The 27345-nt window shown below is 34.9% G+C and overlaps 4 protein-coding genes across 4 annotated transcripts; 2 read left to right on the top strand and 2 right to left on the bottom strand.

Moving 5' to 3' along the window:
- Positions 1–1067: 1067 nt before the first annotated feature.
- On the top strand, positions 1068–5879 carry LOC132271590 (importin subunit beta-1). Its single transcript, XM_059773023.1, has 3 exons — positions 1068–1212; positions 2397–4820; positions 4934–5879. Exons 2-3 carry the CDS (start codon positions 2404–2406, stop codon positions 5130–5132), a joined length of 2616 nt encoding a protein of 871 aa, XP_059629006.1. The 5' UTR covers positions 1068–1212; positions 2397–2403; the 3' UTR covers positions 5133–5879.
- A 6172-nt stretch (positions 5880–12051) lies between these two features.
- Positions 12052–13539, top strand: LOC132271589 (uncharacterized). Its single transcript, XM_059773021.1, has 3 exons — positions 12052–12194; positions 12277–12329; positions 12486–13539. Exons 1-3 carry the CDS (start codon positions 12134–12136, stop codon positions 12612–12614), a joined length of 243 nt encoding a protein of 80 aa, XP_059629004.1. The 5' UTR covers positions 12052–12133; the 3' UTR covers positions 12615–13539.
- A 1470-nt stretch (positions 13540–15009) lies between these two features.
- On the bottom strand, positions 15010–20043 carry LOC132271587 (protein phosphatase 2C 57). The gene is made up of 11 exons (XM_059773019.1): positions 19628–20043; positions 17902–18030; positions 17696–17798; positions 17439–17549; positions 17110–17189; positions 16942–16995; positions 16277–16393; positions 16086–16140; positions 15967–15999; positions 15818–15864; positions 15010–15242 (listed from the first exon to the last, which is right to left on the bottom strand). The coding sequence occupies exons 1-11, from the start codon at positions 19942–19944 to the stop codon at positions 15125–15127; spliced, it is 1164 nt and encodes a 387-aa protein (XP_059629002.1). The 5' UTR covers positions 19945–20043; the 3' UTR covers positions 15010–15124.
- An 890-nt stretch (positions 20044–20933) lies between these two features.
- Positions 20934–25348, bottom strand: LOC132271588 (protein PLASTID TRANSCRIPTIONALLY ACTIVE 7). Its single transcript, XM_059773020.1, has 4 exons — positions 25208–25348; positions 24889–24945; positions 24731–24796; positions 20934–21445 (listed from the first exon to the last, which is right to left on the bottom strand). Exons 1-4 carry the CDS (start codon positions 25265–25267, stop codon positions 21116–21118), a joined length of 513 nt encoding a protein of 170 aa, XP_059629003.1. The 5' UTR covers positions 25268–25348; the 3' UTR covers positions 20934–21115.
- Positions 25349–27345: the final 1997 nt, after the last annotated feature.

Raw genomic sequence — 27345 nt, 5'->3', positions numbered from 1 at the left:
CTAATTTTATAATTATATATATATTAGTAAATATGATTTTAATCCGAATCCAGATTCGATTCGATCCGAGTCCGAGTTAAATAGGATATGGAGTGGGACATTCAGTTCGAGAACTCGTTAGTGATCCGAATCCAATAATTCATTTGCTTAACAAATCGAATATGGATTTGATCGATCCGATCCGTTGACTGGCCTAACAATATGTACAATTTAGAAGTAACAATATTTGACACAACACCCTTTTTTGACGAACACGATACGAGATAAAAGGGATTTGGGTTTGGGTTTGGGCTAATAGTGTTCATGTCGACATGGATTAATCCCCTAACTAAATGTGTCATGTTTGTGTTTGATCATATAAACACTATTATGACATGATTAATCTGGTTAACTAAATGTGTCGTGTTCGTATAAAAAATGACCAATTTAGTTAAACGTTTAGAATAAATACGTTGTGTTCGTGTAAAAAACGACTTAAATGTGTCTTTTCGTGTCGTGTCAAGTCTTAGTCCATTTATTAAATAGGTTACGTGTCACGTCATGTTACATATGTAATAATCGTATCGTGTTCGTATTTAAAGTCTTAGACACGATTAATAATCGTGTTGTGTTATTGTCGACTTTAATCGTGTTCGTATCGTACTCACGAATTGCCATCCATATTTAGCTGGTAGTGATTCGGTTTCATTGACAATATGACAAAATATATTAATAACAAATTAATTAATTGTAAATCTTTCTAGGGCCTTGTTTAGTAGCTGTTTTTCATTTCATATTTATAGTTAATAACTTAATAATTGTGCGCAAAATTTTACTATTCGCTTACGATTGGGTAAAACTAGATTGAGAGAGCGCGACTTAGATCGTGTTGTCAGTGTAATTATGTAGAGCAGTACCCATAAAATCAACGGTCTTGACTTTCTTAGATAAAAAGTGATATACTACGACTGATGATATCTAAAGGGAGACGATTTGTATGATAACTGCGATGGTACCGTTAACACCTAATCAGACCCAAAAATAAACTATTATTAGAAACATTATAGGTATTGAATTGTGTAATTCAAGTCCCAGCTTCACATTCGCGTCTCTCTCTCCTCTCTCTCTCTCTCTTCCCCCTCTCTGCTAGGGTTTCAGAGCGCCGCTTTTCCTCTTTCCAATCAGAGAGTGTGGTTTCGAAGGCGTTTTTCACTCATCAACATCAAGTTTCAGGTAATTTTTTCGTCATTCTACTAAAGCCCTCTATTTATTGCTCAATATTTTTATTATTTATTATATCTATTTAAATTTCATACAACGATTTGGATGTTCGATCCGTGCTTATATTGATCTGATTTTCTCTCTTCTCTGTTAAAATTTCTAACTTTGACCCGTGTTTCGCCGAAGAAAGGGTAATCAACGGTTTCGTTATTCAAGTTTGTTATCTTGCAAATGTAATTTTGCATATTGGTGTATAAATATTAGCGGATCGGCGGTTTTAATCAGTATCTTTGTGGAAATATGAACTGTTCAAGTTCAAATGGGTTGATCCCGTTGGGATTTGTGATAATATATTTGGGGTTTTTTGATGGATCGGTTTGATTTTTTTTTTTTTAACTGAAATGTCTAAGATATTTATTGGGCATGATTTTTAATCTTTAATTGTTCACCTAATGAATTTTGGCTGTTGATTCAATTGTATTTTCGAATGCTCTTGTAGCTTCTACATTTATATGTTGTCAAAAATTGGATGTTGGTTTGATTGTTTGATAGGCAATTCTCTATCTGTTATGATATGTGGTAATTTGATTTTTTTAGAGTTGTTTATTATTGATTTGATTACTGTATTGTTTTCCCCGATAAGGTATAATTGTATTGTTTTCCCCGAAAAGGTAGAACTGTGCTGTTTTCCCTTCCCAAACATGTTTGAGGATTATACTAAAAGGAATGGCTGCTTGGATATAGCGATTTACATACAAGTGCTCCCTCCCTCCCTCCTTTTTTTCTTTTTGCTTTCCTCTACTGTGGCTATGTTCTCATTTGCTCCGTAGTTAATTTGGTTTTGTTAGACTTATTGGTCTGCACTGCTTAAATTCTCAATGAATATCTAATTAAGAAAGATTGCTGAATATAATACTTCAGGCATTAAAACAACATGAACTATGATCTTTAGATATTTTGTTTACCTTTTCTTTCCTACAGTTCTCCCTGCTCTAGCATTTTCTTTTTCTTTGTTTACTACTAGGCAGGTGGGAGGGGTGGGGATGTTTGTTTGGGTAGGTTGTTCCTGAATTTAAACACCTGCCTTTTTTGCCTTTTTCATACAGTTGTTTATTATAATATTTGGAATGGGTTTTTTTTTTTTGGTGGTGTATATCTAACATGTTTTTGGGATTATGTATGCCTTATTCAATCAGATTCAATATGGCGATGGAAGTCACTCAGGTGCTTCTAAATGCACAAGCAGTTGATGGAACTGTGCGGAAGCATGCTGAAGAAAGTTTGAAACAGTTTCAGGAGCAAAACCTACCAGGTTTCCTACTATCTCTATCTGGAGAGCTTGCTAACAATGAAAAGCCTGTAGATAGTCGTAAATTAGCAGGTTTGATCCTGAAGAATGCCTTGGATGCCAAGGAGCAACATAGGAAGTTTGAGCTTGTTCAAAGATGGCTGTCACTGGATGCGGCTGTGAAGACTCAGATCAGGACTTGCTTGCTACAGACCCTCTCTTCTCCTGTGCCTGATGCCCGGTCAACTGCATCACAAGTCATTGCAAAGGTAGCAGGCATTGAGCTGCCACAGAAACAGTGGCCTGAGTTGATAGGATCACTTTTATCAAACATTCACCAGCTTCCAGTTCATGTCAAGCAAGCCACTCTAGAAACTCTTGGGTATTTGTGTGAAGAAGTTTCTCCAGATGTTGTAGATCAAGATCACGTAAATAAAATACTGACAGCTGTGGTTCAAGGTATGAATGCAACTGAAAGGAACAATGATGTTAGGCTGGCTGCTACCCGAGCATTGTATAATGCTCTTGGCTTTGCTCAAGCGAATTTTACGAATGATATGGAGCGTGACTACATCATGAGAGTTGTCTGTGAGGCGACTCTATCCCCAGAAGTGAAGATTCGGCAGGCAGCTTTTGAGTGTTTGGTCTCTATCTCTTCAACATACTACGAAAAATTAGCTCCTTACATCCAGGACATTTTTAATATCACAGCAAAGGCTGTGAGAGAAGATGAGGAGCCTGTCGCTCTTCAAGCTATAGAATTCTGGAGCTCAATCTGTGATGAGGAAATAGATATATTAGAAGAATATGGGGGTGATTTCACCGGGGACTCTGATGTTCCCTGCTTTTATTTTATCAAGCAAGCGCTTCCTGCACTTGTTCCTATGCTGTTGGAGACACTTCTTAAGCAAGAGGAGGATCAAGATCAGGATGAAGGGGCTTGGAATCTTGCGATGGCTGGTGGCACTTGCCTTGGTCTGGTTGCACGAACAGTAGGAGATGATATTGTACCACTTGTTATGCCATTCATTGAAGAAAACATAACAAAACCTGATTGGAGACAGAGGGAAGGAGCCACTTATGCTTTTGGTTCCATCTTGGAGGGTCCTTCGCCAGACAAGTTAACACCTATTGTTAACGTTGCTCTAAACTTTATGCTTACTGCCTTAACAAAGGACCCAAATAACCATGTGAAGGACACTACCGCTTGGACCCTTGGAAGAATATTCGAATTCCTTCATGGTTCTACTATAGAGACACCCATAATTACCCAGACGAACTGCCAACAGATTGTCACTGTTCTCCTTCAGAGCATGAAGGATGTTCCGAATGTTGCTGAGAAGGCCTGTGGAGCGCTCTATTTTCTTGCGCAGGGTTATGAAGATGTGGGCTCATCATCTCCCCTAACTCCTTATTTCCAGGAAATTGTTCAGTCCCTTCTTACGGTTACTCACAGGGAAGATGCTGGGGAGTCGCGATTAAGGACTGCTGCATATGAGACTCTGAATGAAGTTGTGAGGTGCTCAACAGATGAAACCGCTCCTATGGTGTTGCAATTAGTTCCTGTCATAATGACGGAGCTTCACCAGACTCTTGAGGCACAAAAGCTTTCTTCTGATGAGAGAGAGAAACAAAATGAATTACAAGGCCTTCTTTGTGGGTGCTTACAGGTTATTATTCAAAAGCTAGGAGCATCGGAACCAACCAAGTATGTCTTCATGCAGTATGCAGATCAGATCATGAATCTCTTCCTCAGGGTTTTTGCTTGTAGAAATGCCACTGTGCATGAGGAGGCAATGCTTGCCATTGGAGCCCTTGCCTATGCAACTGGCCCAGATTTTGCAAAATACATGCCAGAGTTCTACAAGTATTTGGAAATGGGTCTTCAGAATTTTGAGGAGTACCAAGTGTGTACTGTTACAGTTGGTGTTGTGGGGGATATATGCAGGGCGTTGGAGGATAAGATTCTGCCGTACTGTGATGGGATTATGACACAGCTTCTTAAAGATTTGTCGAGCAACCAGTTGCACCGATCTGTCAAACCTCCCATCTTTTCATGCTTTGGGGACATAGCTCTGGCAATAGGTGAGAATTTCGAGAAGTACTTGATGTATTCCATGCCCATGCTCCAGAGTGCGGCAGAGTTGTCTGCCCACACATCAGGTGCCGATGATGAACTCACTGAGTACATCAATCTTCTGAGAAACGGTATCTTGGAGGCATATTCTGGGATATTTCAAGGCTTCAAGAATTCTCCTAAGACCCAGCTCTTGATTCCGTACGCACCTCACATCCTCCAGTTCCTGGATAGCATATACATGAAAAAAGACATGTGAGTTCTTACCATTTTGCACCTTGTTGCTGTAAAGCTTGGTTTTGATTGTCTTTGATTTAGTTGGTATCTTTCATCTAAAATTTTTAACTTTCTTATCTATTTATTCGCAGGGATGATGTGGTGATGAAAACTGCCATTGGGCTACTTGGAGATTTAGCAGATACACTGGGAAGTAATGCAGGTTCTTTGATTCAGCAATCTCTGTCAAGCAAAGACTTTTTAAATGAATGTTTGTCCTCAGATGATCATTTGGTTAAGGAATCTGCTGAATGGGCCAAGTTGGCCATTAGCCGTGCCATTTCTGTTTGAGGCTGCTGCCACTTGGTATATATTTTTCCTTTTAGAAGTCCCTGCATGCATATGGGTGTGTCGAGTTGGGTTCGGGATTGCATACATCGTGTCAGGTCATCACCACCATTGTCAGACAACAGAAGTGATCTTCAAGTTGTCGCTAACTCTTGCATCAGCACCACCATGGGTCGGGGTTCTTTTCTTTTGCGACGGAGGAAGCGCGTAGTGACGGCTTCTCAGAAATTGGTCAAAGCCTTGAAAAAAAGAAATAATATCATTGTTAATGATGGAGGACAGACAGGGTAGGGAGGGAGGGAGATGCAATTGTGATAAAATCCGAATTAGGCTGCTGGGTAATTGGTTCTCTGTCGGTCCTCTTGATTGGAATCATCGTTACAAGAGTTACCCCATGCCACCCTTGCGATGCCATCTTCTCCGACTGGGTTAAGGTGTTGGAATGGATTACTATCAAGAGTTGGTTCAGATGTCTTGACACTTCAAAACAACTTTATTACGGTTAATACGCGTATTGCATTGTTTCAAGTCATCGTCGTCTTGTCGATCAGAGTCATGTTGCACATCATTTTGTTCATTTGTATACCCGTGGATTTGGGGATTACCCACATTCTATTTTCAGCATTACATCCTGCATACTCATATTTCATTTTCCCAGTTGTTAGCTTTTCCTAGGTGTCATGAGTCACATGTTCAATACATTGCATTCACGAAATCATAATATCTGCCTTTTTAGCCTTTTCATTTTCATTTTCATTTTCATTTTCTTTTATTTATATAAATTGGAATGTTAAATCAAATTTTGATTCTCTATCAGAAAAAAGTGTTGCTTTATATTAAAATGTCACAAATATGATGAAACATTGAAAGGACTGAAAGGATTTCAAGTTTCACTTGTTGTGAAAGGCTTTATAATCTTGTGGATTTTTTTGTGAATTTGGAATTATTTATTTTCTTCTTTCCGCCATTTTAGTCGATGAATGTAAATGTGTATTAGTTCTACGTAGTTGCTATGACACCTTTTGGGAACCTAAGGATGATGTACTTCCTTGTGGGCCTATTTTATAGAATTTTCATTCTTTTTTATTTATTTTATTTTGCAAGGCATTGGCCTCGAGATTCTTGGCCTTGGGTTAGATGACATGTTTCTTCATGCCTGAACATGTCACAAATGCCAATCTTGATAAATGAATGTCAGAAATATATAAAAATAAAAGACAATGCTTTGGTTATCACACTGTCGAAGACTTGAATATTGTTTTGGAATAAATAAATAAATAAAAATTATGAGAAATTAGGTGATTAGAAGTTTTATCATTTTCTCTTCTTTCTTTCATATTTTCATCTAATCAAATGAAAATGATCAGACCCGTTCTGAATAAGTCCAAACGAACAAAATGTTAGAACTTAGTGTCAAAAATTCCATTTATGGGCTGGCTCTCACCAAGAATTCGAGTGCAAAATCAAAGATAAGCATCAACGTAAGATCACTAATTCATTGTCAAATATCATACCATCAATTACGTCCAATTTGATGCCCCCAAACCTATATATATATATATATATATAACACTTCCTCAAATTGTTTAGGGACACTAACTTTATTCTTCAAATTATGACGTTGAAAAAGGGTTTGATGTATAAAAATCCCACCACCAAATTTGGCGAATGATAATGTCATTCAATGTTTCTCCACCGCAAGCCAAATACACATAATTTTCTCCCAAATACCTTTCAACCACACCATTTTATCTTTTCTTAAACACGTCGGCAAAAACTTTTCACTCGCATAGAGTCTGACATAATCCACACACAGTAAAAAATATTGCTCAACCATCCATAAATCTTATGTCGGCACACTATCGTATTTAAAAATTCTGACCACATTCATTTTCGATTTCAGACCCTTTGTTGATGCTAATTCCAAAAGCACAAACTCGACAGTCAGGAGAAATATCACTTCCACTATGTACAATGTTTTTTCAAATTGCTCTATTATTGTAGTTGAACGATCCACCATCACTACAACCCAAAACACTTTACCATATAATATAAAAAAAAATAATTTTAAAATTGCATTTGGTAGCACCGAATTAGTCTTTTGGATTTCGAATTAGAGGAAATACCACCTATTCGATTATCACAAACATAACATTAATGTAGAATTACTTTATAACCAGATAAGTGGACATTCCAGAAGTATTATGTCTTTTCTAAAATGATATAAATTTTCTAGCTTGAATTTTAAATCAAAATCATATTTTATTCTATTTTCTTGTTTCCTCCAAATTAAAAACCGTTACACATTATGTTTACAAGAATTCTGCTTTCACAAATTTGTGCGTTATCTTTATACAAGACAATCACATCTTTTTTAAAAGGAGGAGGGTTATGTTCGGTAACTTACAAATGTACAAACGCACAAACTTTTTGTGAGAAGAAATTTGAAATTTTCTATCACTAAAATGGAATAAAAGGTGAGAGACTTTGGCATTCATTTCTACATATTGTGAGTAGACCTACCAAGAAAATGAATGTACTCTATGAATTAGTCCAAAACGTCGTACAGAGAAGGTGCTCTGAACTTTCTTGATAGGACTTCCACGATCTATAGTGGAAGTAGATCACTTCTCATTTTTTTTTTTTGCCCTTTTTAGGAATTCATTCTTTCATGTGCAAAATTTTGAGGTTTCTCCTTAACCATACAATGCCATAATCTATTGATACACACACATATGTGTGTGAGTGTGTATATATATAGATATATATATATATATATATAGAGAGAGAGAGAGAGAGAGAGAGAGTATAGTAAGCATCCAAAATGAATAGCATGTACCATGTGGAGCAGTTGCATAGTGACTTTGGCAATACCCTTATCTCTTTCATTCCTGCATTTTGCAAAGTCCAAAAATGGTGACAATCTAATGCAACCACCATATGTTGATTTCCTTGGCTCCACTAGACTCCAATGTTTACCAAATCTTGATACCTAGATTGGCTAAATATCGTACAATATCAAGTATGTTTTGCAGTCATTGTATCGGTCACGGAATCGTAGTGTAACAGATTTAGATGAATATCGGTATAAATCAACCAATAACGGCTAACTATGATATCACACCCATGCCCAAGTGCATATTTACGCACTTGAAATAAAAAATTCGAGTACAAAAATAATCATTTTATGCAAATAATTCTAAAGATTAGATCTGTAGTCAGTCCATCCCTCTTAAGTATTCTTGATTATATAACTTTTAAATTCGAACAATTATATTTATTTTTTCAGTCATTGCATATGGCACGTGTCACGAGTCTACAAATTTGTGTAACATGGCATGTTATAATGTCTCCCGACAACCTTAGAACCATTGTGGAATACAGAGTTTTAGGCTAATTATCAATTTATCGTATCTTTCACTTGCAAAGGACAGACTAATTTAAACCTTTTTGTCCTAATGAATGATTAAAACAGAATTAGTGCTTGTGAGTCCAAAAGTGTCCTGTTGCCTACCTTTTGCTAGTGCTCCCACTAATGGCTCACCAAAATTCAACCCTCTGAATACTTCCCATTCATATCATCTGCAGGCCACTCTCCATTTTTGTCTCCCCTCTATTGATTTAGTAAGTGATGAAAGCCGAAATATGAGGATCAAAGGGCACCACACTTTAAGGTGCTGTTTGGTATCACAGGAAAAAAGAAAAAATAAAAAAAGAAAAAGAAAAAGGATTTGGAGACGTGTGTGTGTGTGTGTGGAACTCTCACTACCCTCATGGTCGGAGCACAAGAATGTTGGTAATCCATTGGATGAAGTTCCATGATACAAACCCCAAACTAAAGGATTAAGCCGACTGTCTCGATATCGTGTAGAACTCTTTTCCGGTATACATTAATGTTGCGTTTGGTAGCACTAAATCAGCTAAATTAAATTTATTCCAACTCTAAATCCAAAGCTCCAATTTGGTGCTCTCAAACATAACATAAGGTTTATATAACGCATTTGCATATTATGCATCACTTCACATTGATAAGACCACCCAACTCGCAAACTTACCCAATATTGCCTCAATAGTGACTTGAACCGTCAACCTTCGGAGAAACCACTTGAGCTAAAGACTTGTGATCATGATCTTATCTACTATTAAAAAAAAAAAGGAGATCAAAATATTAGAAAAACTTATTGATACTTTACAAGAGTTAGTGCCATTAAGAATAAACGTATTCATCGCTCAATTCGCAAACTTACCCAATATTGCCCTAATAGGAACTTGAACTGTCAACCATGTTGGAGGAGGAGGAAAAACCATTTGAGCTAAAGACTCGTGATCATTATCTTATTTACCATTGAAACAAAAGAGATCAAAATATTAAAAAAAATTCATTGATACTTAACAAGAGTTAGTGCCACTAAGCCATATTTGTTAATGTGGAATTATTTTCTAGTATACATTATTGTTGCATTTGGGAGCTAGCACTCAATCTGCTAAACTAAATTTCCTCCAACTCCAAATCTAAGGCGTCAATTAGGTGCTCCCAAACATAACATAAGGTTTATACAGCGCATTTACATGTTATGCATCACCTCACCTTGGTAAGACTGTCAACTTTCAGAGAAGCCACTTGAGCTAAAGACTCGTGATCAATATCTTATTTACCATTGCAACAAAAGGAGATCAAAATATTTAAAAAACTAATTGATACTTAACAAGAGTTAGTGCCACTAAGAATAAACGTATTCATCACATGTTATACATCACTTCAGGTTGACACGAGAGACATGCACCTAACTCACAAACTTACCCAATATGAACTTGAACCATCCATATTGGAGGAGGAGGAAGAGGAGAAACCACTTGTGCTTAAGGCTCGTGGTCATTATCTTATTTACCATTAAAATAAAAGAAGAACAAAATATCAAAATATTGATTGATACTTAACAAGATTTAGTGCCATAAGCCATATACAATAGTGTTGAACTGAACTAAAATAAATTTAGTTTAGTTATTTCAGTGCATTTGGGAGTACTGAAATAACTAAACTAAATTTCCTCTACTCCAAACATAGCATAAGGTTTATACGACACATTCATCGCAAGTTATGCATCACTTTACATTGATAAGACGCATACCCAACTTGCAAACTTGCCCAATATTGCACAAATAGTGACTTGAATTATAAGCTAAAGACTCGTGATCATTATCTTATTTACCATTAAAATAAAAGGAGAACAAAATATTAGAAAATTTGATTGATACTTAAAGAGTTAGTGCCACTCAGCCATGTATGTTACAGAGAACAAAACCACTTGAGCTTGTTTGGATTGTAATTACTGATACTTAACAAAAGTTGGTGCCACTAAGCCATATTTGTTAATGTGGAATTATTTTCTAGTATACATTATTTTTGCGTTTGGGAGCTAGTACTCAATTGGCTAAACTAAATTTCCTTCAACTCCAAATCTAAGGCGTCAATTAGGTGCTCCCAAACATAAGGTTTATACAACGCATTTACATGTTATGCATCACCTCACATTGGTAAGACTATCAACCTTCAGAGAAAACACTTGAGCTAAAGACTCATGATCATTATCTTATTTACCATTGCAACAAAAGGAGATCAAAATATTTAAAAAACTAATTGATACTTAACAAGAGTTAGTGCCACTAAGAATAAACGTATTCATCACATGTTATGCATCAGTTCAGGTTGATATGACACACACCTAACTCACAAACTTACCCAATATTGCCCCAGTAGGGACTTGAACTGTCCATATTAGAGGAGGAGGAGAAACCATTTGTGCTTAAGGCTCGTAGTCATTATCTTATTTATCATTAAAATAAAAGAAGAACAAAATATTAAAATATTGATTGATACTTAACAAGAGTTGGTACCACGAGCCATATACGATAGTGTGGAACTCTTTTCTTGTATACATTATTGTTAATGTATGTTGCATTTGGGAGCACTGAAATAACTAAACTTAATATCCTCTAACTCCAAACATAGCATAAGGTTTATGCAACACATTCATCACAAGTTATGCATCACTTTACATTGATAAGACTCATACCCAACTCGCAAACTTACCCAATATTGCACCAATAGTGACTTGAACTATCAACCTTCGGAGAAACCAGTTGAGCTGAAGACTCGTGATCATTATCTTATTTACCACTAAAATAAAAGGAGAACAAAATATTAGAAAATTTGATTGATACTTAAAGAGTTAGTGCCACTTGGCCATATATGTTAGTGTGGAACTCTTTTCCAATATACATTAATGTTGCATTTGGGAGCACTGAATCGATTAAACTAAATTTCCTCCGATTCCAAATCCAAAACATTGATTAGGTACTCCCAAACATAGAATAAGGTCTGTACAACGCATTCATTGCAAGTTATTATGCTTCACTCACATTGATAAGACACACACCCAACTCGCAAACTTACACCAATAGTGACTTGAACTATCAACCTTTGAAGAAATCATTTGAGCTAAAGACTCCTGATCATTATCTTATTTACCATTGAAACAAAAGAAGATAAAAAAAACTAGAAAAATTGATTGATACTTAACAAGAGTTAGTGCCACTGAGCCATAAATGTTAGTGTGTGTGGGTGTGGGGTGGGAAGAAAAGCAGGTTGACTTATAAAAAAAGGTGAAAACAAACCAAAAGGCCAAGCTGAAAATGGCAGAGTTTGAGCCATGCAAGGGACTGATAGGGGGGGGTGTCCACATGCATACAATTGCTTGCAATTTTTGATGTAACATATAATTAGTGCAGTTGACTTCCTGGTTGTGGCTTATAGGTAATGCATCTCTCATCATCATTGTGTAGCTATTGGGTGGGTGCACCATGACTACAGCTCTTGTGCCACTTTCCTTGCCCCTGAGCAAAGATAAAAGCAGCCCCTCCTAGCTCCCTCCCCACCCATTCTAAATCCACACCTACCTTACATTCTTTCTGATCACAGTGATTGCTTTGCAACAAGGTGAGCCATGGCTCTTAGGATCAAGGCCACTCTACTAGTTCTCTTACTACTCACTTGCATATCTTCGGGTAAGCGTGCTACTTCTCAATATTATCCAAAATTGAGTACTTTCAAATGTTTATCAAGCAATTCTTGTTTTCTGTCCTCTAGGCATAGTTGAAGGCTTCAGTGATCGCGTGAAACCTACTCACTCACTCCTCAAGGTAGTATCATGCACTATAAATTAAATTGACATGATAGCAGACTCATATAATGTAAAAGTATATTATTGTACCAGTAATAGAACTACTATGGTAGTAGCATTACATAATGCATAATGATAAATTGTTTACTAATTGTTTAATAATGTTTATGTGAAGGATGGCGGTGTCCAAATGAATTCAAGAAAGCTGCTTAATTCAATGTTAGATTATGACTATGCTGGAGCAAATTCTAAGCATGACCCCAAGAAGGGGAAACCTGGTGGGGGTAATGGCAAGAGCCCCTGACTCATCCTGCAGGTTCAACCTGAACTAAATAACGAAAACTATGCTAAAGAGGTTTTTGATAATGTATGAGAAGATGTGAGAAAGAACTTGTGTGTGTTTATCTAATATTGCTAGTATTGTGGAAGCCCTGTTGTGGGCATAGAGATGCCATAAAAGCTTATTCAGGATAGTATTTCAGATGTTATCTATGTACTTATTTAGCTATTGCTTTACTTATAAAAGGTAATAATAAATAAAGTTTCTGTCACTTAATAAGATATGCAGTTGAATGAGGAAAACAAATTAAAAAAAAACGAACAACATTAATATAAAACAAATGCATTGAAGATACAAAGTGAAAGAATTGACCAAGGATATGCTGATCAAGTAATCACAATAATTCAACAAGGCACTGTAATAGTGGTGAGCCATGCTCGAGTTAAGAGTTATAAGCTTATGAAACATTTTTCATATGTGACAATTATTAACTTTAGCTTGTTTGGATCGTACTAATGTACTTTATCTTAAATAAATGTTGTCTATTTGCAATCAAAACAAAGTTTGAGACACACAAAAACACTTTTGGTATATGCTTCAGAGGGCCCACAGAACAAAAAAGATGATGGTTGATGACTATATGTGCAACATTCAGAATCAGTAAGATATTAAGATCACTGCAGCATAAACAGGGAAATTAAAGGTTCTTCACTGTCAAGTTCCATGCCTTTTTGGGGGCTAACATATATAGGTGTTTTGCATATGCTTAAAGAGAGACACCCCCCACCAACAAAAAGAAAAAGAAAAAGAAGGAAGCTTTGCCAAAATGAAGTTTGACAATTTTGTTTCTTTATTTTTCACATCTTCTTTCAAGATTTTCATCATATGATCACACTATCTGTCACCAATTTTCTTTGAGAAATGATGTTTCAGAACACCAACCTTTTTTTTTTAAAAAAAAAAAAAAAAAAAAAAAAAAAAACCAATAACACCAACTTATTTATTGACCTCTGAATCAGGTATGACTATGAGCATATATAGATGGTATATAGATATGACCAATAGATCAGGGTGATTTGCCAAACCCCACTCATCAAATCCACCTAATAACAATAAAAGATTGTTAATATATATAGTGTCTGATAGATTGATACTCCCTAGTGGCTTTTTCCCAACTACAGAGATTAATTTTTGTCACTACTTGTAATACCCTTTTAAACACAAAGAGCTAGTTTCTTCAGCAACAGAAATTTCCTGGGTTGAATAAGACTAAAGTTCCCTTCGGCCTCAAACTTCTTATCAGAAAAACTTGAGAAACTCGACTACTCCCAAAATTTTCATGGAGGCCTTTAAGGGGATCTTCATCATTATTTTATTTCCTTTTCATTTTTAAAGTCTTCACATAATCTTAATTGCTCAATTTATTTCCTAGGAAAGAAAATCAAGCTATACACCGTTAATTGACATCTCCAAACCATATGTGATGGAGATCAAGGCACAACCCAAGAGCTAGAACCGCATATGAGCTGTACTTACAAGTAGAGAAGGGGAATAGATAAATGCAATTAAGAATTGATGAAAATTATGATTTTTCTGAATTATGCATATTATAATTTTTTGGTAATGTTTAGTTTTAGGGTTATTTTCGTATTTTCCTATTTTTCGGGTTCCTAAGGTTTATTATGATCTTGCCTATATAAAGACTGTAATGTAATTAAAATATTTTGCTTTGATTATTGAATATTATTATGAGTTAGAGAATTTTCTGTGTGTCTTCTTCTCCCTCTTTGTTCTTGCTTTTCTCAACCCTTAAGTATTTCTAGCCTGTCTTTTGGATTTGTCTTCTTACCCCCTTTGTCTGTCTTCTCATCTCCTTCTTCTAGCCTCATCTGATCTTCTCATTCTCATTCTCATTCTCCTCTTTCATTGTGGTTCTAAATCAATATCGTACATCAATATGTTCCTCAGAGTACTCATAAATCTGTCACAGTTCACCTGCATGAATAAAGGTTTTTTTTTGCTTATCTATGCATCCAGTAGAATATTAGAAAAGCTTCCTTCATTGTTTCTCAACTGATATAGCTGCACATACCAGCCTAAGATTGTGCTACCGTTAATGATGACATAAAGAATTTTGAAATTTAAGGTGGCCAGAATATATATATATATATATATTTTAAATGGGATTTGATATTTCTTTAATGTTTAGAAAATTGTTTACTAATATCATCTGTCCTAATATATATACAAATACCAAAATATTTAATCATATTCATAGGGCTCCCGTCCCACTCCACCTCTCTGCTCATGCATACAATGGCACCACTACATAGTACATACTAAAAGAACAAATAAAATGACAAATGAAAGACATGTATATCAACCACAAGCAAATCTATTCCTGGAATACTGGGAGTACTGAATTTTTAAGGTGTGTAATATTTAATTAGATAGCACCAACTGTGGGACATGTACATTTACAACTTATATAAACAACTCTCTGTTGATTTATATACAACATATCATGCTTCAAACTATAAAGAAAGTAACATCCATATTCCAAATGACACAATACCAACAGTCGCAAAAGCTTGGCCAAGTTCATACAAAACATTTTGTTGCTGCAGAGGCAAACTTTGCCAGTCGGTCCGCCTGTGGACAAGTAAAAAACAAGACCAGACAAAAAGGTTAATATCAATCGAATAGAAGTGCATCACTCACTTATCAATAAAGTAGAAAGAAAAATTCAAAGATGCAGAATAGTTTGACGACTTTTGGGAACATTATGCTCCAATAATTTTCTGTACCACCCATATTCATATCCATGTTCTTAGCGGGCAAATGGAAGTCACATCTATGGCAGAAGCCTAGCTTCTCCACAGTAGTTCTTTCTTTTGCTTTACCTAAATTCTAACAAACTAGGAGCATATCCTAACAACTTTCAATAGAATTTCTTAAAATAAGCCCATATTTAGTAATGAACTCAAGTTGTGAAAGACTTTGGTGATGGTTGCATTGAGCAATGCAACTGGAAACATACATACATGCACAGATACATATACATACATATATATATATATATATATAAAGATATATATATATATATATATATAACAATAAATTCGGAAAAAAAAAATGTAGTAATAACTTTAGTCAATTAGAAGTCAGAAGCAAACATGTTCAGTCAACTCAACTTGGTTTTCAGTACTAAGTAAACAAATACATACCCTAAATCAGCAATGATGATGCTGACATTATCTTGTGAGCCCCGATCCTGTAATATATAAATTTGAAAGTTGTTAGAACAGGCAAATCATACAAATACCAGCAGGTACAGAAGGATTAATTTTTATTAAAAAATATTGCAACCCCTTACCAGAGCTGCTCGTGCAAGTGCCTCACAAGCTAACTGAAACCAGAACAAAGAAGAAGTTAAAACTGTGGTTAAAACTGTCTGTTGTGCAACCAATTTATCAGTAGACGGCACACTGTTACCTGAGCATCTCCGTGTTGTCGAAGTTGATTCCTAACAAAATCAACCACACCTGAGCTGAAACAATAGCAAAGCAAACCCGATTAAATGATACTCTTCTGGTGATTGAACTACCACAGAAAGATGATATATACAACTGCAAAACTAATTTACAAAGTTTACATTACAACAAGGTAAATGGTAACAAACAGACCTGCTCATGTAATCCCATAAGCCATCAGATGCTAATAGTGCAAACTCTGCATCTGATCCGAGTGCTACTTGATAAACATCAGGAGATGCAGTAACTAAGTCTCCGTTAAATTGTATCCTAGCATGAATAAAATGTGTATTATAGACAAAGCATTCTGATAGGCTTCAAATTTATTAATTTGATAGAGAAATTCTATAAACATATCCCTTCATTAATTTAACATTTCAGTTTGGTGCCAACAAATAGGGCACTATAATCATTTCATATCAATATAGTATACATGGAAGAATAACTGACAGTGAAACCAAGCAGTTTGCCATTTATCATCAACAAATGCTAATCATAAGCAAGGTTGCAAACAGTTGATAACCAAGTGGACACTCAAGTCTAAAACCAGCCCAAGACAATGGTCATAACGATAGAAGTAGGCATAATTATTCTATAGAAGTAGGCATAATTAGGCATATAGCTGATTAAGTAAATAACTACAATGTAAATCATCAATCAAAAGTCCCTCCCCGTGTTTAAATCATTACAACTGTCAGTATCACAATTAGGCAAGGCCATGCAAACTTACAAGAGATAACTTCACAAGGGCCACCTCGTGTAAACATGAGATTAAAAAAGGTAGATAAGAAATACTCAATATGTGTGAGATAGCCTACCGAGAAATAAATTTTTCAGTCCATCTCCCTTCCTTGACTCCCTTCTCCAGCATCCTTTTCTTGTGTAGAACAGCAAAAATCATTAGTCGATGTACATAGTAATAGCTAGTTGTCAAAAATTATTAAGTAGTACTAAGGCTTTAGAAGAAGAAAAAAGTGAGAACATACTCAATCTTTTTTGTCTTAAACCGCATGTCACCAAAAGCACGTGATACAGAGATGTCTCCACAAATTCTTCCATTGACAATCTATGAACACGGTACATAAAAATCATCATTAGTCATCTGGAATCGATTGAATACAAAAAAATCCAGGTGGATCAAGTGCAGATATATTTGTAGGTTTTGGAAGTAGAGTAAGTTTTGTGATCTCAAAATATTTGGAACATGGCATTGATTAACTGGATTACTAGAACGGAACCTAATTACTTCCTTCTAGAAACAGATAGCCAATGCAAAGGAAGAAAATAAAATGGAATTAAGAACAGAAAAACACACCCATCCACCTGCTTCTCTGATTCGTCTGATTTCTTGAAGTGAAACCTTGTTGCTTCCATAGGGTCGATGAGGATTGGTTAATATCTCTGCCTTCCCAGATTGTGAGAGAACCTGCATCAACAAGTTGGCCAATAAGACAGTGAAATATTTTGAATCTGAAGGACATTATTTCAGTGTTTGATGAAAATGCAGTTTCTGTTACAAAAAGAAGCTAATCAATCATGAACGTGTAACAAGTGCAACGATTGTAAACGTACCACACTTGAGTCACCAACATGTGAGATGATCAGCATATCATTTCTGATGAACACTGCAGTAGCGGTTGAACCAGATTCATCTTCCTCCTTGCTCAACTCAAGCCTTTACCAAATGAAACAACATCTAAACCTTATCAAATTAAGACTATATAACATATTCATGTAAGACAAGATAATTTATTTCCACTGAAAAGAAATATCCCCACCGGTTTAACAGTTTTGCATCTGCATTTTGAAAAGCCTCTTGTAACGCCTTTTTAATGGCATTTAAGTCCTTTCCTCTCAACAGCATCCCACCTTGTAAAGCCGTAATACACTCTTTGTAAAGCTCATCCCTGTGGTTGTCTTATCAAATCATATAGTACAAGGAATACAATAAATCTGAAATACTCAAATAAGTTTTGCTAAAAAAAATTTGGTGCCACTTACAGTAAGTAAGTTAACTAATAATCAATAAGTAACTTTCTCTAAATAGTGAATACACTATACATACGCATCAACGAAAATCCATTTGAACTGCTTTGCAGAACAATATGAATAATTCCACTCTACCTAAAGGCCACCCGAGTTAATTCCACACATGCTTAATAAAATTTTGTAAATAAACCCTCATATTCACACATTTAACAAAGGACGTGTTTGACATGTCATGAAAACTTAACAATAGCTCCATTTTCTTTCAGGCAGCACTAGAGAACATCCTTGAATGTGGCATATAAGAAATGGAAGCCATAATTCCACTCCATATGTAATGACATGTTCTCAATTTAAAACTTTTTGAGTAGGTTTCGAGGGAAAACCCCTATGAGTTCTGTAGTTCACTCCACATATTCTTAATAAAAACAGTTAGGTAATCAAAAAGGGGAATGGCAAAATTGATATCTTTACTTATAATGGTATTCACTGTGAAGTTGTGGCCCGAATTTTGTTTCGGTCCAGGTTGCAATGGTGAATGGACTGAAACTTTTTGACCCATTTCGTCTTGCGGTTCATGGACCCAGAATCTAGTTTTTGTTGCAATCCAATATTCAAGGGTGCTAGGGTCTGGCATGGGTATGAGAGAACACTAAAAGCTGAAATAAAGAGTGAGAGAGACGAAGGGTTGGGCCTCGTGAAGGAACTTGTGATCTCCATTTTTCCTTGCATAGTAAAATCTCTTCACCAATTTTCAACATGGATGTAGGCTATACACCGAATCACATAAAATATTTGTGCACTGAGTAGGGCATTACCTAGTGGCTTAGTTGGTAGAGCGCCTAGCTCCCCAAGCAGACGTGCCCGTGTTCGAGTACCCCTCCCACTAGTTTGTCAGGATAAAAATAAAAAATAAAAATTGTGTACTATTGTGGTGCATGGTTTATGTTTTCCGCCGTTTCTTAATTGTGTTCTTGCTTTTGCGTTGTTTGTCTTACAACCACTTCCAGACATGTCCCATTTTGTGATGACGGATTTATGGCTAAACATATAGAAGAACCAATTTGGGCAAAAATTCTCTAAAAAAAAAACAAAGCCCTAATTAATTGATGTTTTCAACTCAATATTTAAAGGAAAACTACAAATACATGTCAAATTATGTACTACCCAGAAGACAGTAATCATGTAACATTAAATCAAACAGTACATATGCATAAATATATAAATATAGAATTATATGTAATCACATGTGCATATATGAATACGAATATTGTGGTTTATAAGTGACTGAATCACCCAAACATTCCCTAATTTTATTGATGATTTCAAGTCAATATTCCAAAGAAAACTATATATACATATAATATTAAGCGCTACCCAGAAGACAATAATCATGTAAGATGTAATATTAAAATCAAACAGTACATATGCATGCATATACAACTATAGAATTATATGTAATCACGTATGCATACAAATATTGTGATTTAGAAGTGACTGAATCTCATGTTCAAGTACCTGAGGAACTTGACTGAGGAAAAGCCAGCGTGGCCATCAAAAACCGCGGCAAATGTGAAACCATCAAGATCATCAGACTGAACAATAACAGCATCATCTTCCATCTCTTCTCGGAGACCCTGTAATTGGGTCGATCCCCATCTGATCCCCGTGACCCCGGTCAGCGACGACGGCGCATCGATGGCGATAGCCGAGCAACATCGGCCACCTCTTCCACTTTTGGCAATGATGTTCTTCTTGGCGGGCTTAATATTCCCGGTGTTGGTCTCTGTTCTGTTGAGGAGAAACCTCTGCAACTGTGGGCTCGTCAACGCCATTAATGGAGTTGATGAGCAGCAGAGAGAGGGAGGGGGAGTTGGACTGTTGTAGTTTGAAGCAGTGAAAGTGGAATTGGAAGTGTTTGATGAAAATGGTTTGTTGAATGTTTTGGGAAGGATAAGAGAGAGTGAACTTAGACCTCTAACTGCTTTAACGGTTTAGATTTCAAGATTTGTCCACGTGGTTTAATCTTAGTGGGTATGCAATGCGAGTGGTCGGTCCCACTTAGACAAATTTATTTAATTTTTTTTTTTTTTCACACTTGGACAAAATTGAGATTTGACCTTTGGAATGAGATTTTGTGTGTGTGATGTATTAGGGGTCTATTGGATCATTGAATCTTTATTATAGAAATAAATAAATAAAAAGTGAATAGAATAAATAGAGGGAGAGAGAGGTAGAAAAGGAGAAAACAATGACAGTGAAACATTTTGATAATATATAAATATTATACATTGTAGTATTAAATAAAATGTTCACAATATTTTATATATTATGTTTTGTCGGATCAAATTAATCATAATTTATACTCAAATTATCTAAATGTTCAATTCATATACAAGTTAGTTGTCGTGCAATCCACAGCGTCGTATGATCCTTTCACTACAAACTCATTGTATAAGAAAGGAAAATAATGTATTGCAATAGTAATACTCCTTCATCTTTCACTCCTTTTTTTTCCTATAAAATAATTTTAATATTATCAATAAAAAATAATAAAATTCAATTAACAAGGGAAAATTTAGAATTTAAAATTTGTAAAATAATGACGTCAGCAAAAAAAAATTTGTTGGAATTTCCAAAATGTTACATTCTCGAATCTAATTATGAAAGTGATACATTTTCGAATATAATTATGACCAACTTTAGAGAAGGTTAATGTAATTTAGCCTTTTCTGTTTTTTTCTTTAAACTAAACTTGAATAATCTTCCACTTATTTTCCTATTATTTCTTTTCTTTTTTTCAATTCCCTTGATCCACCAGACATGTTGGTTGGCAAATCAATCCAACCTCAATATTTATTTCATGCAAATACTTTTTCAAAAAAAGCTAGAAAGCTTTTTTTTCTCCAACCACCTGGGTTGGCTACATGAATGTTATGTTTCTATTCCAATCAGAAAAAAAAAAAAAAAAAAATAGTTTTACATTACAAAATTATACATGACCTTTCAAAGTTCTTCTCTTAGATATCCAGGACCAGGCTTGAAGGGGTCAGCTTCCAAGTATGCCTCTGGGCGATAAAACCCAGCATCATTTATACGATTGCTCAGCACATGAAGGATGGCTTTCTTTGCACCATACTCGTCTCTATTGTTCTCGACATATTCTTTTGCCTCGGCTGCCACTTCATTCACAAAATCAAATCGGTTATCCTCCGACAGCAATAGTCTGTGTATATCCATGGTCAAGAGCTTTCCCCCGTCCCTTATCTTCCTCACCTGCTCCTCAAGGAAAGGAACCCGTTCCAATTTGTACTGCAGCATGTCATCCTTCTTCGTCTGAAACAAAGACAAGTGCATGAGTGCTTTACAGTTATCGCGTGCATGATCATTGAAATAGGAGGTTCTGCCTCCCAAGATCAGAGACAGCATGAAAGACATGTTGCAAAATGATTAGCTTTTATAACACAATTCATGTGGGATTTCAGGAGCATTAGGGCAAAAAGATATTCTGAAATTCCGAAATAATGTCCAAGTTTCTGAAGAAGGGTATGAAGCACAAATATGAAGTTCAGTAATTTGAAAGTCGTCCACATACACTAAAAATGTCCTAATTTTTTGCTGAATTACCATTAAAATCCAAATACTTCTAAAATGACAGCATATGCTCTTTTTACCAATGTTTTCCTTCCAACCTCTTGGTTCCAAAGTACATTCACACCCAATGATTCTGGCGGTCACAGTTGATCAAATTTTGTTAACTAATAAGCTAAAGATTGGGCAACATGAAACAGTAACTTCATGAATAATCCCAACAATCAAGAAATCTATTATACAAGAGAACAATGTACTGGACTATTTGCAACACATCGATATTTTAGCTCTCATAAGCTCCTGGACTTCCTAGTTCCAGACACGTATTGTAGATGTCAAATACCGAGACGACCAACACTATCAAATGATGTCAAATAGCTCCAAGGAGACCAAATTCCATGAACAAGTGGATCAACCGCTTCCCCATCCACGAAATCACTACCACCACCACCACCACAACAACAATAATAATAAAAGTAAAAATTGGGAAGTGCCTCCCAATGTAACATATAAATTGAAAAGCATGCTCTACCAATTCCTGCCCCCCACACCATCACCAAAAAGTAGAAAAAGTGAATAAAACATGAGCAAGCAATACGATCTATGAGTGGTAGTCTTATGACCCCAAAAAAATATATATGAGCATGCATCAGCCTCGATGAGCGGAAGCATTCAATGATCTAGAATTTAATGATAAACAACAAATTACTTTTATATGATGAAATTAAATAGGGTGAGTATCTTCCATAGTAAGTCAGTTACAAATTTTTTTCTCCTCTTTATAAATACTCCAAACTATCCTCACTCTCACAAAGAACTAGCAAAATATTAATTACTGTGTTTTACAATATTAATTTAGCTAGAAAAAAAAAAAAAAAAAGAAAAAGAAAAAGAAAAAAAGAAAGTTGTTTGAGGTTCCAAAAACCAGAATCAGCTATACACATTAGCAACAACAATAGATTAGGGCCATTAGGCTACCCCAAACTTTAAACAATATTGCAGCAATTCCCTAACCCAACTACTTGAGGTGGACAATGTGAACCGTGTTTTCCAGTCATTTTTATGCAGATTTCAGTATGTCTATTTTGCGTACAGAACAGATAACTTTCACTGTAATTTTCTGCCTCCAGTCCCTTACAATAGACTTTCTAATTTGTGTTCACTTCCCACTAGCACTTATATTAACAGATATGACATCCAACACTCTGTATTGTTATCGCATTTCACCTATTTACACTACTATTAAACTCCAAATCTATACAGCTTTTCCCCAATCAGCACATCTCTTGATTTTTCTACATGAAAGCATTTCTTGATTCAACCTAAATGACTTGAAAACCAAGACAAGAAAGACGAACTACAAATTTACTTCATATTCTCTGTCCTTCTAAACCTCCTAGTAATAGTGGGACATGCTTCCAAAGCAGATAACTAGCAAAAATGAAAAGAAATTGATAGAACCAGTTTATCAACTAATTACGGAAAACTGTCAGGTCATAGGTAAGCCATAGATCTCCTTTCTAGAGATCGGGCTGAAGCCATGCATCTCTAGTTTCTACATTGACTTTGTTGCAGACTTGCAGTTTTTTCTTCTAATTATTGATTTCTTGAACTTTGGGGATTGAGAGATGGAGCTATAACATTAATATCACACCATTTCATATATTTCTTCAATTTTTAGTCCCTCTTGTTTTGACGTAAAACAACAACAATCAAGCCTTTTTCCCAACTACTTGAGGTTGGCTACATGAATCCTATGTTTCCATTCCGCTCTATTGACGGCCATGGCCTCGGTCAATCCACGTAATATCATATCCTTCCTTACTAACTCTACCCTTGTTAACTTTGGTCTTTCTCTTCCACTAGTATTACCCTAAAAATTTCAAAACTTTGGTTGCATGTTAAATATTTCACAAAAATTTAGAAGAAAATGCATATAGCTTGCAAAACCTGAAAATAACTTGGTACTTTTTTTTTCTTTTTTTTTCCTGTAAATCATCTTTCAAAGATGCACTTGGAATTGATATGCTCAAACAAAAAACATGTATTTATATAGACACATGTTTGTATAAACATATACATATACACACACATATACACACATAAGGCATATACATGTCTCCCTACAATTTTATATACAAATTTATACACATGCATATATAGAACCATTTATGTACACTATGTCACTATATATATTTTCTTCTATGGACAAATATATGCCAATGTGTATATTCTCCTTCACATACACGCTTGTATAACAGTCTATCATACATTTTCTAACTAGTAAGTTATTTTTAAATTTTAAACCAAACGCATGAAAGATAATGAAAAAACTATTTATTTCATCTAAAATTTTTTCCACTGAAAAAAATTCTTGGGTGTAACACTTTTCACACAAAAATGAATAGAGCATATTCTCAAAACTATCATTCATAATTTCAAATAATTTTTTGTTAAATGCTACCTTGTCAACATTATAAATGTGATCTCCTTTTTTTCTTTAAAATGTTCTGTTATTAGCAAATCTACTTCTATTTAAAGTACTCTTTTTTTTTGGGGGTAACAAAGAATCGATCCACCAGCGAGCTATTTAGAAAACAATCTATCTCCTATCTGCCAAAATTAGAGTTAGGACCTCAAGATGGATAATTCACTTGATTTTGGCCACTGAATTATAGAATTATTATTTGTTCTTAAAATAGAAAACATTATCCCCAAACAAATCCTTACAAAGAACACCAACAATTTTCAATTTGATTGCTAATGTATGAGGTCAACAATATTGTCACCAATCAATTAAACTAACGTGAAAAAACAAGCCACTCCAATACTATGAAATTAGGGTTTCTGGCCACTAAATTACAGAAGTATTAGTTATAAAAATTAAAAACATTATCCCCTAACAAATCCTTACAAAGAACACCAACTCTTTTCAATTTGATTATTGAGGTGAACAATATTGTCATCAATTAATTATAACAACACTTGAAAACAAGCCAACCAATACTATGAAATTAGGGTTTCTTATACCAATTTTCTTCGCCTCCATACTCGCCGTCGACCATGAAGATCACCATTTTGCGACTGTGACCTCTTCTGTAGATAAATTAATCAGAAAAATTAATATACATACATATATACACACTACAAAAAGATATATCAGCTCAGAGAAAACTAAGATTTGTAACCTGTGACCTAATAGAGACGATTGAACTCCATGAATTCTCAGCTTTCACTTCAATCCTCTGCACCAAAAGATGGATATAATAGTTACAAGAAAACAATGAAATAAACTAGGGTTTCAAACATTAATAAAATATTCAAATTTTGCCAGCCGACAAACAATCTTGTTGAGAATGAAAAATGAAGAAGTTGAGCTTTCGAATGTAAAACGTTTCAGTTTCGATCATAGGAACTCAAAGGTTCAAGATTTCATTTCATGGCGATGTTTGTTTTCCCATAATTTTCTCGGCAACCAAACAGGGGTTTTAGGAGGAAAGCAGTTACAGGTGAATGCAAAGGAAATGAGCAGCTGGTCAGAGTCGTCAAAGCCATTGCTGCGTTCATTTGTCCTTCAAACTGTAACGTCTGAGCTATTCCTTTATCCAAATTCGTTCACTTTTCTTCCCAAAATATCCGCAGTGCGATGCGAGAATTACGTGAATGCCACTGTATTTTGAGCTTTCGACCGAGTTCATGTGATAGTAAGGGCGTGTTGGTGCTACAAAAGATAAAAGTAAAAAAAAAGGGCATGTTTGATGTTAACGAAGCACTGGCACGGACACGAATATGAATATGAATACGAATACGAATATAAATATGAATATAAAATATGAATTAAGATACGGATACAACACGACACGGATAGGGTTATACGATAAATTTCAAAAAAATAAGACACGAACAAGACGGAGATACGCCTATAAAATAATATATATATATATATATATATATATATATATATATATATTCAAAATATAATTAGTAGAACCTTGCACGTTCATTTTCTTAATAACAAATACATATATATAAATACAAAATTGTAAATAAAACAATAACAAATAACATGACCGATTTCAATAATTTCATCACTGTTATAAGAAAAATATAGACAAGACAAAACAGAAAATAAATGAAAAATAAAGTTGATCCAAATTTGAAACGAAGATGTGCAGAAGAGACATAAATATAATGGGCTAAATATATACATGAATAAACATATATACTTTCAGTCTTTCACAAAGTTTTGTTCATGTAACTTTAAAAAAATAAAAAAAATGTCTTGTTCATGTAAGAGATAATTGAAGAAGATGAGAGACTGAGAGAGGAAGTGAGAGAAAATAAATTTTTGGTGTAATACTCTTTTTGTCTGTAGTTGTTTTTTTATTTTTTCAAAATTTTACTTTTAAACTTCTAAAATTAGTAAATTACATTAGGTACTCCATTTATCTTAAAAATAAAATTACAAAATATATCTCACCGTGTCCCTCGTGTGTTCGAGTCGTGTCCACCCCGTATCATCCGCGTGTTTGAGCCGTGTCCACCCCGTGTCTAATAAAAAATAATTTCTGAACACTTCACAGAAGTGTCGGACACGTGTCCGAGCCCGGACACGCGTGTCCGTGTCCGAAAAGTGTCTGACACTGATATGGGATCCCTGGGAGAAGTGTCCGTGCTTCATAGATGTTATATGAGAAATGGTAGTTTCGGCATTTGTACAACTTTGATTAATTTATTTAATTTTTTTAAAGTCTTGATAACATCAACTTCAATTAATTTTATGGGCAAATTGCGAAAAACCCTTAGGAATATTTTTGGCAAAAAAACTCTCTTCAACTATCCCAAGGGGTGTTTTTAACTTATATTCGTTTAAGTGATTATTTGATGAAATTTTTTCAATGAAATACCCCTTAACAAATTATTCTTCAGATAATTTATTATTATTTTTTTTCACTTTTCTTTCTCTCTTTGTCAAGCAAGGTAGGTAAAACAGCAAAGAAAAATTATCAAAAAAAAGAAAGAAATGGAAAGTCAATAAAATCATATTTAAGTTATGTATAATTAATAAAATAAAATTGAGTACAACAGCACATAAGACAGAAACTCCACCATGGCGTTAGAATAGAAGGTGGGAAAATTAAGCAACTCAAAAACTCCTTCAGTGCACTTATCTTTAGTAGCCATTATTGTAACACCCCTAAAATTAAAAAAGATAAAATTAGGATTTAAATTTCTTTCTATGTGCATTTTTGTCTATTGATTTTGTGATTGTATGTTTATGTGTCAAATTGTTATTTTATTTAATTATTGTATTTAAATAGCTTGTTGTCTTTAATTGTAATTTTGTTTTTCTGTAATTATTAATTATTTTTCTAGCATATCATAACTGTTTTAATAAATTAAGTAAGTGTGTGATTATCATCTAGGGTTTTGTTTTAATTCGTTTGAGATTTATGTTGGGCCGACTAGGGTTAATTGGAATTAGGTTTTGAGTAAAGACTATAAATATATATTATACGTCTCCCTAGGGTTTGATAACCCTATTCACGGCACAGTGAAAATACAGAGAGTTTTGAGAGAAACTGAGAGATAATTGGGAGTTTTTGGTCAAGGATTGTAGGCTGGACCAAGGAGGAAGGTTAAGA

The sequence above is a fragment of the Cornus florida genome, unplaced genomic scaffold (genome assembly GCF_030987335.1).
Source record: "Cornus florida cultivar Cherokee Brave unplaced genomic scaffold, ASM3098733v1 CherokeeBrave_3.0.0_Hap2_Chr08, whole genome shotgun sequence".
NCBI classification, from domain to species: domain Eukaryota; kingdom Viridiplantae; phylum Streptophyta; class Magnoliopsida; order Cornales; family Cornaceae; genus Cornus; species Cornus florida.
The sequence above is the reverse complement of the archived record's forward strand: the minus strand, read 5'-3'. Positions and strand labels throughout refer to the sequence as shown.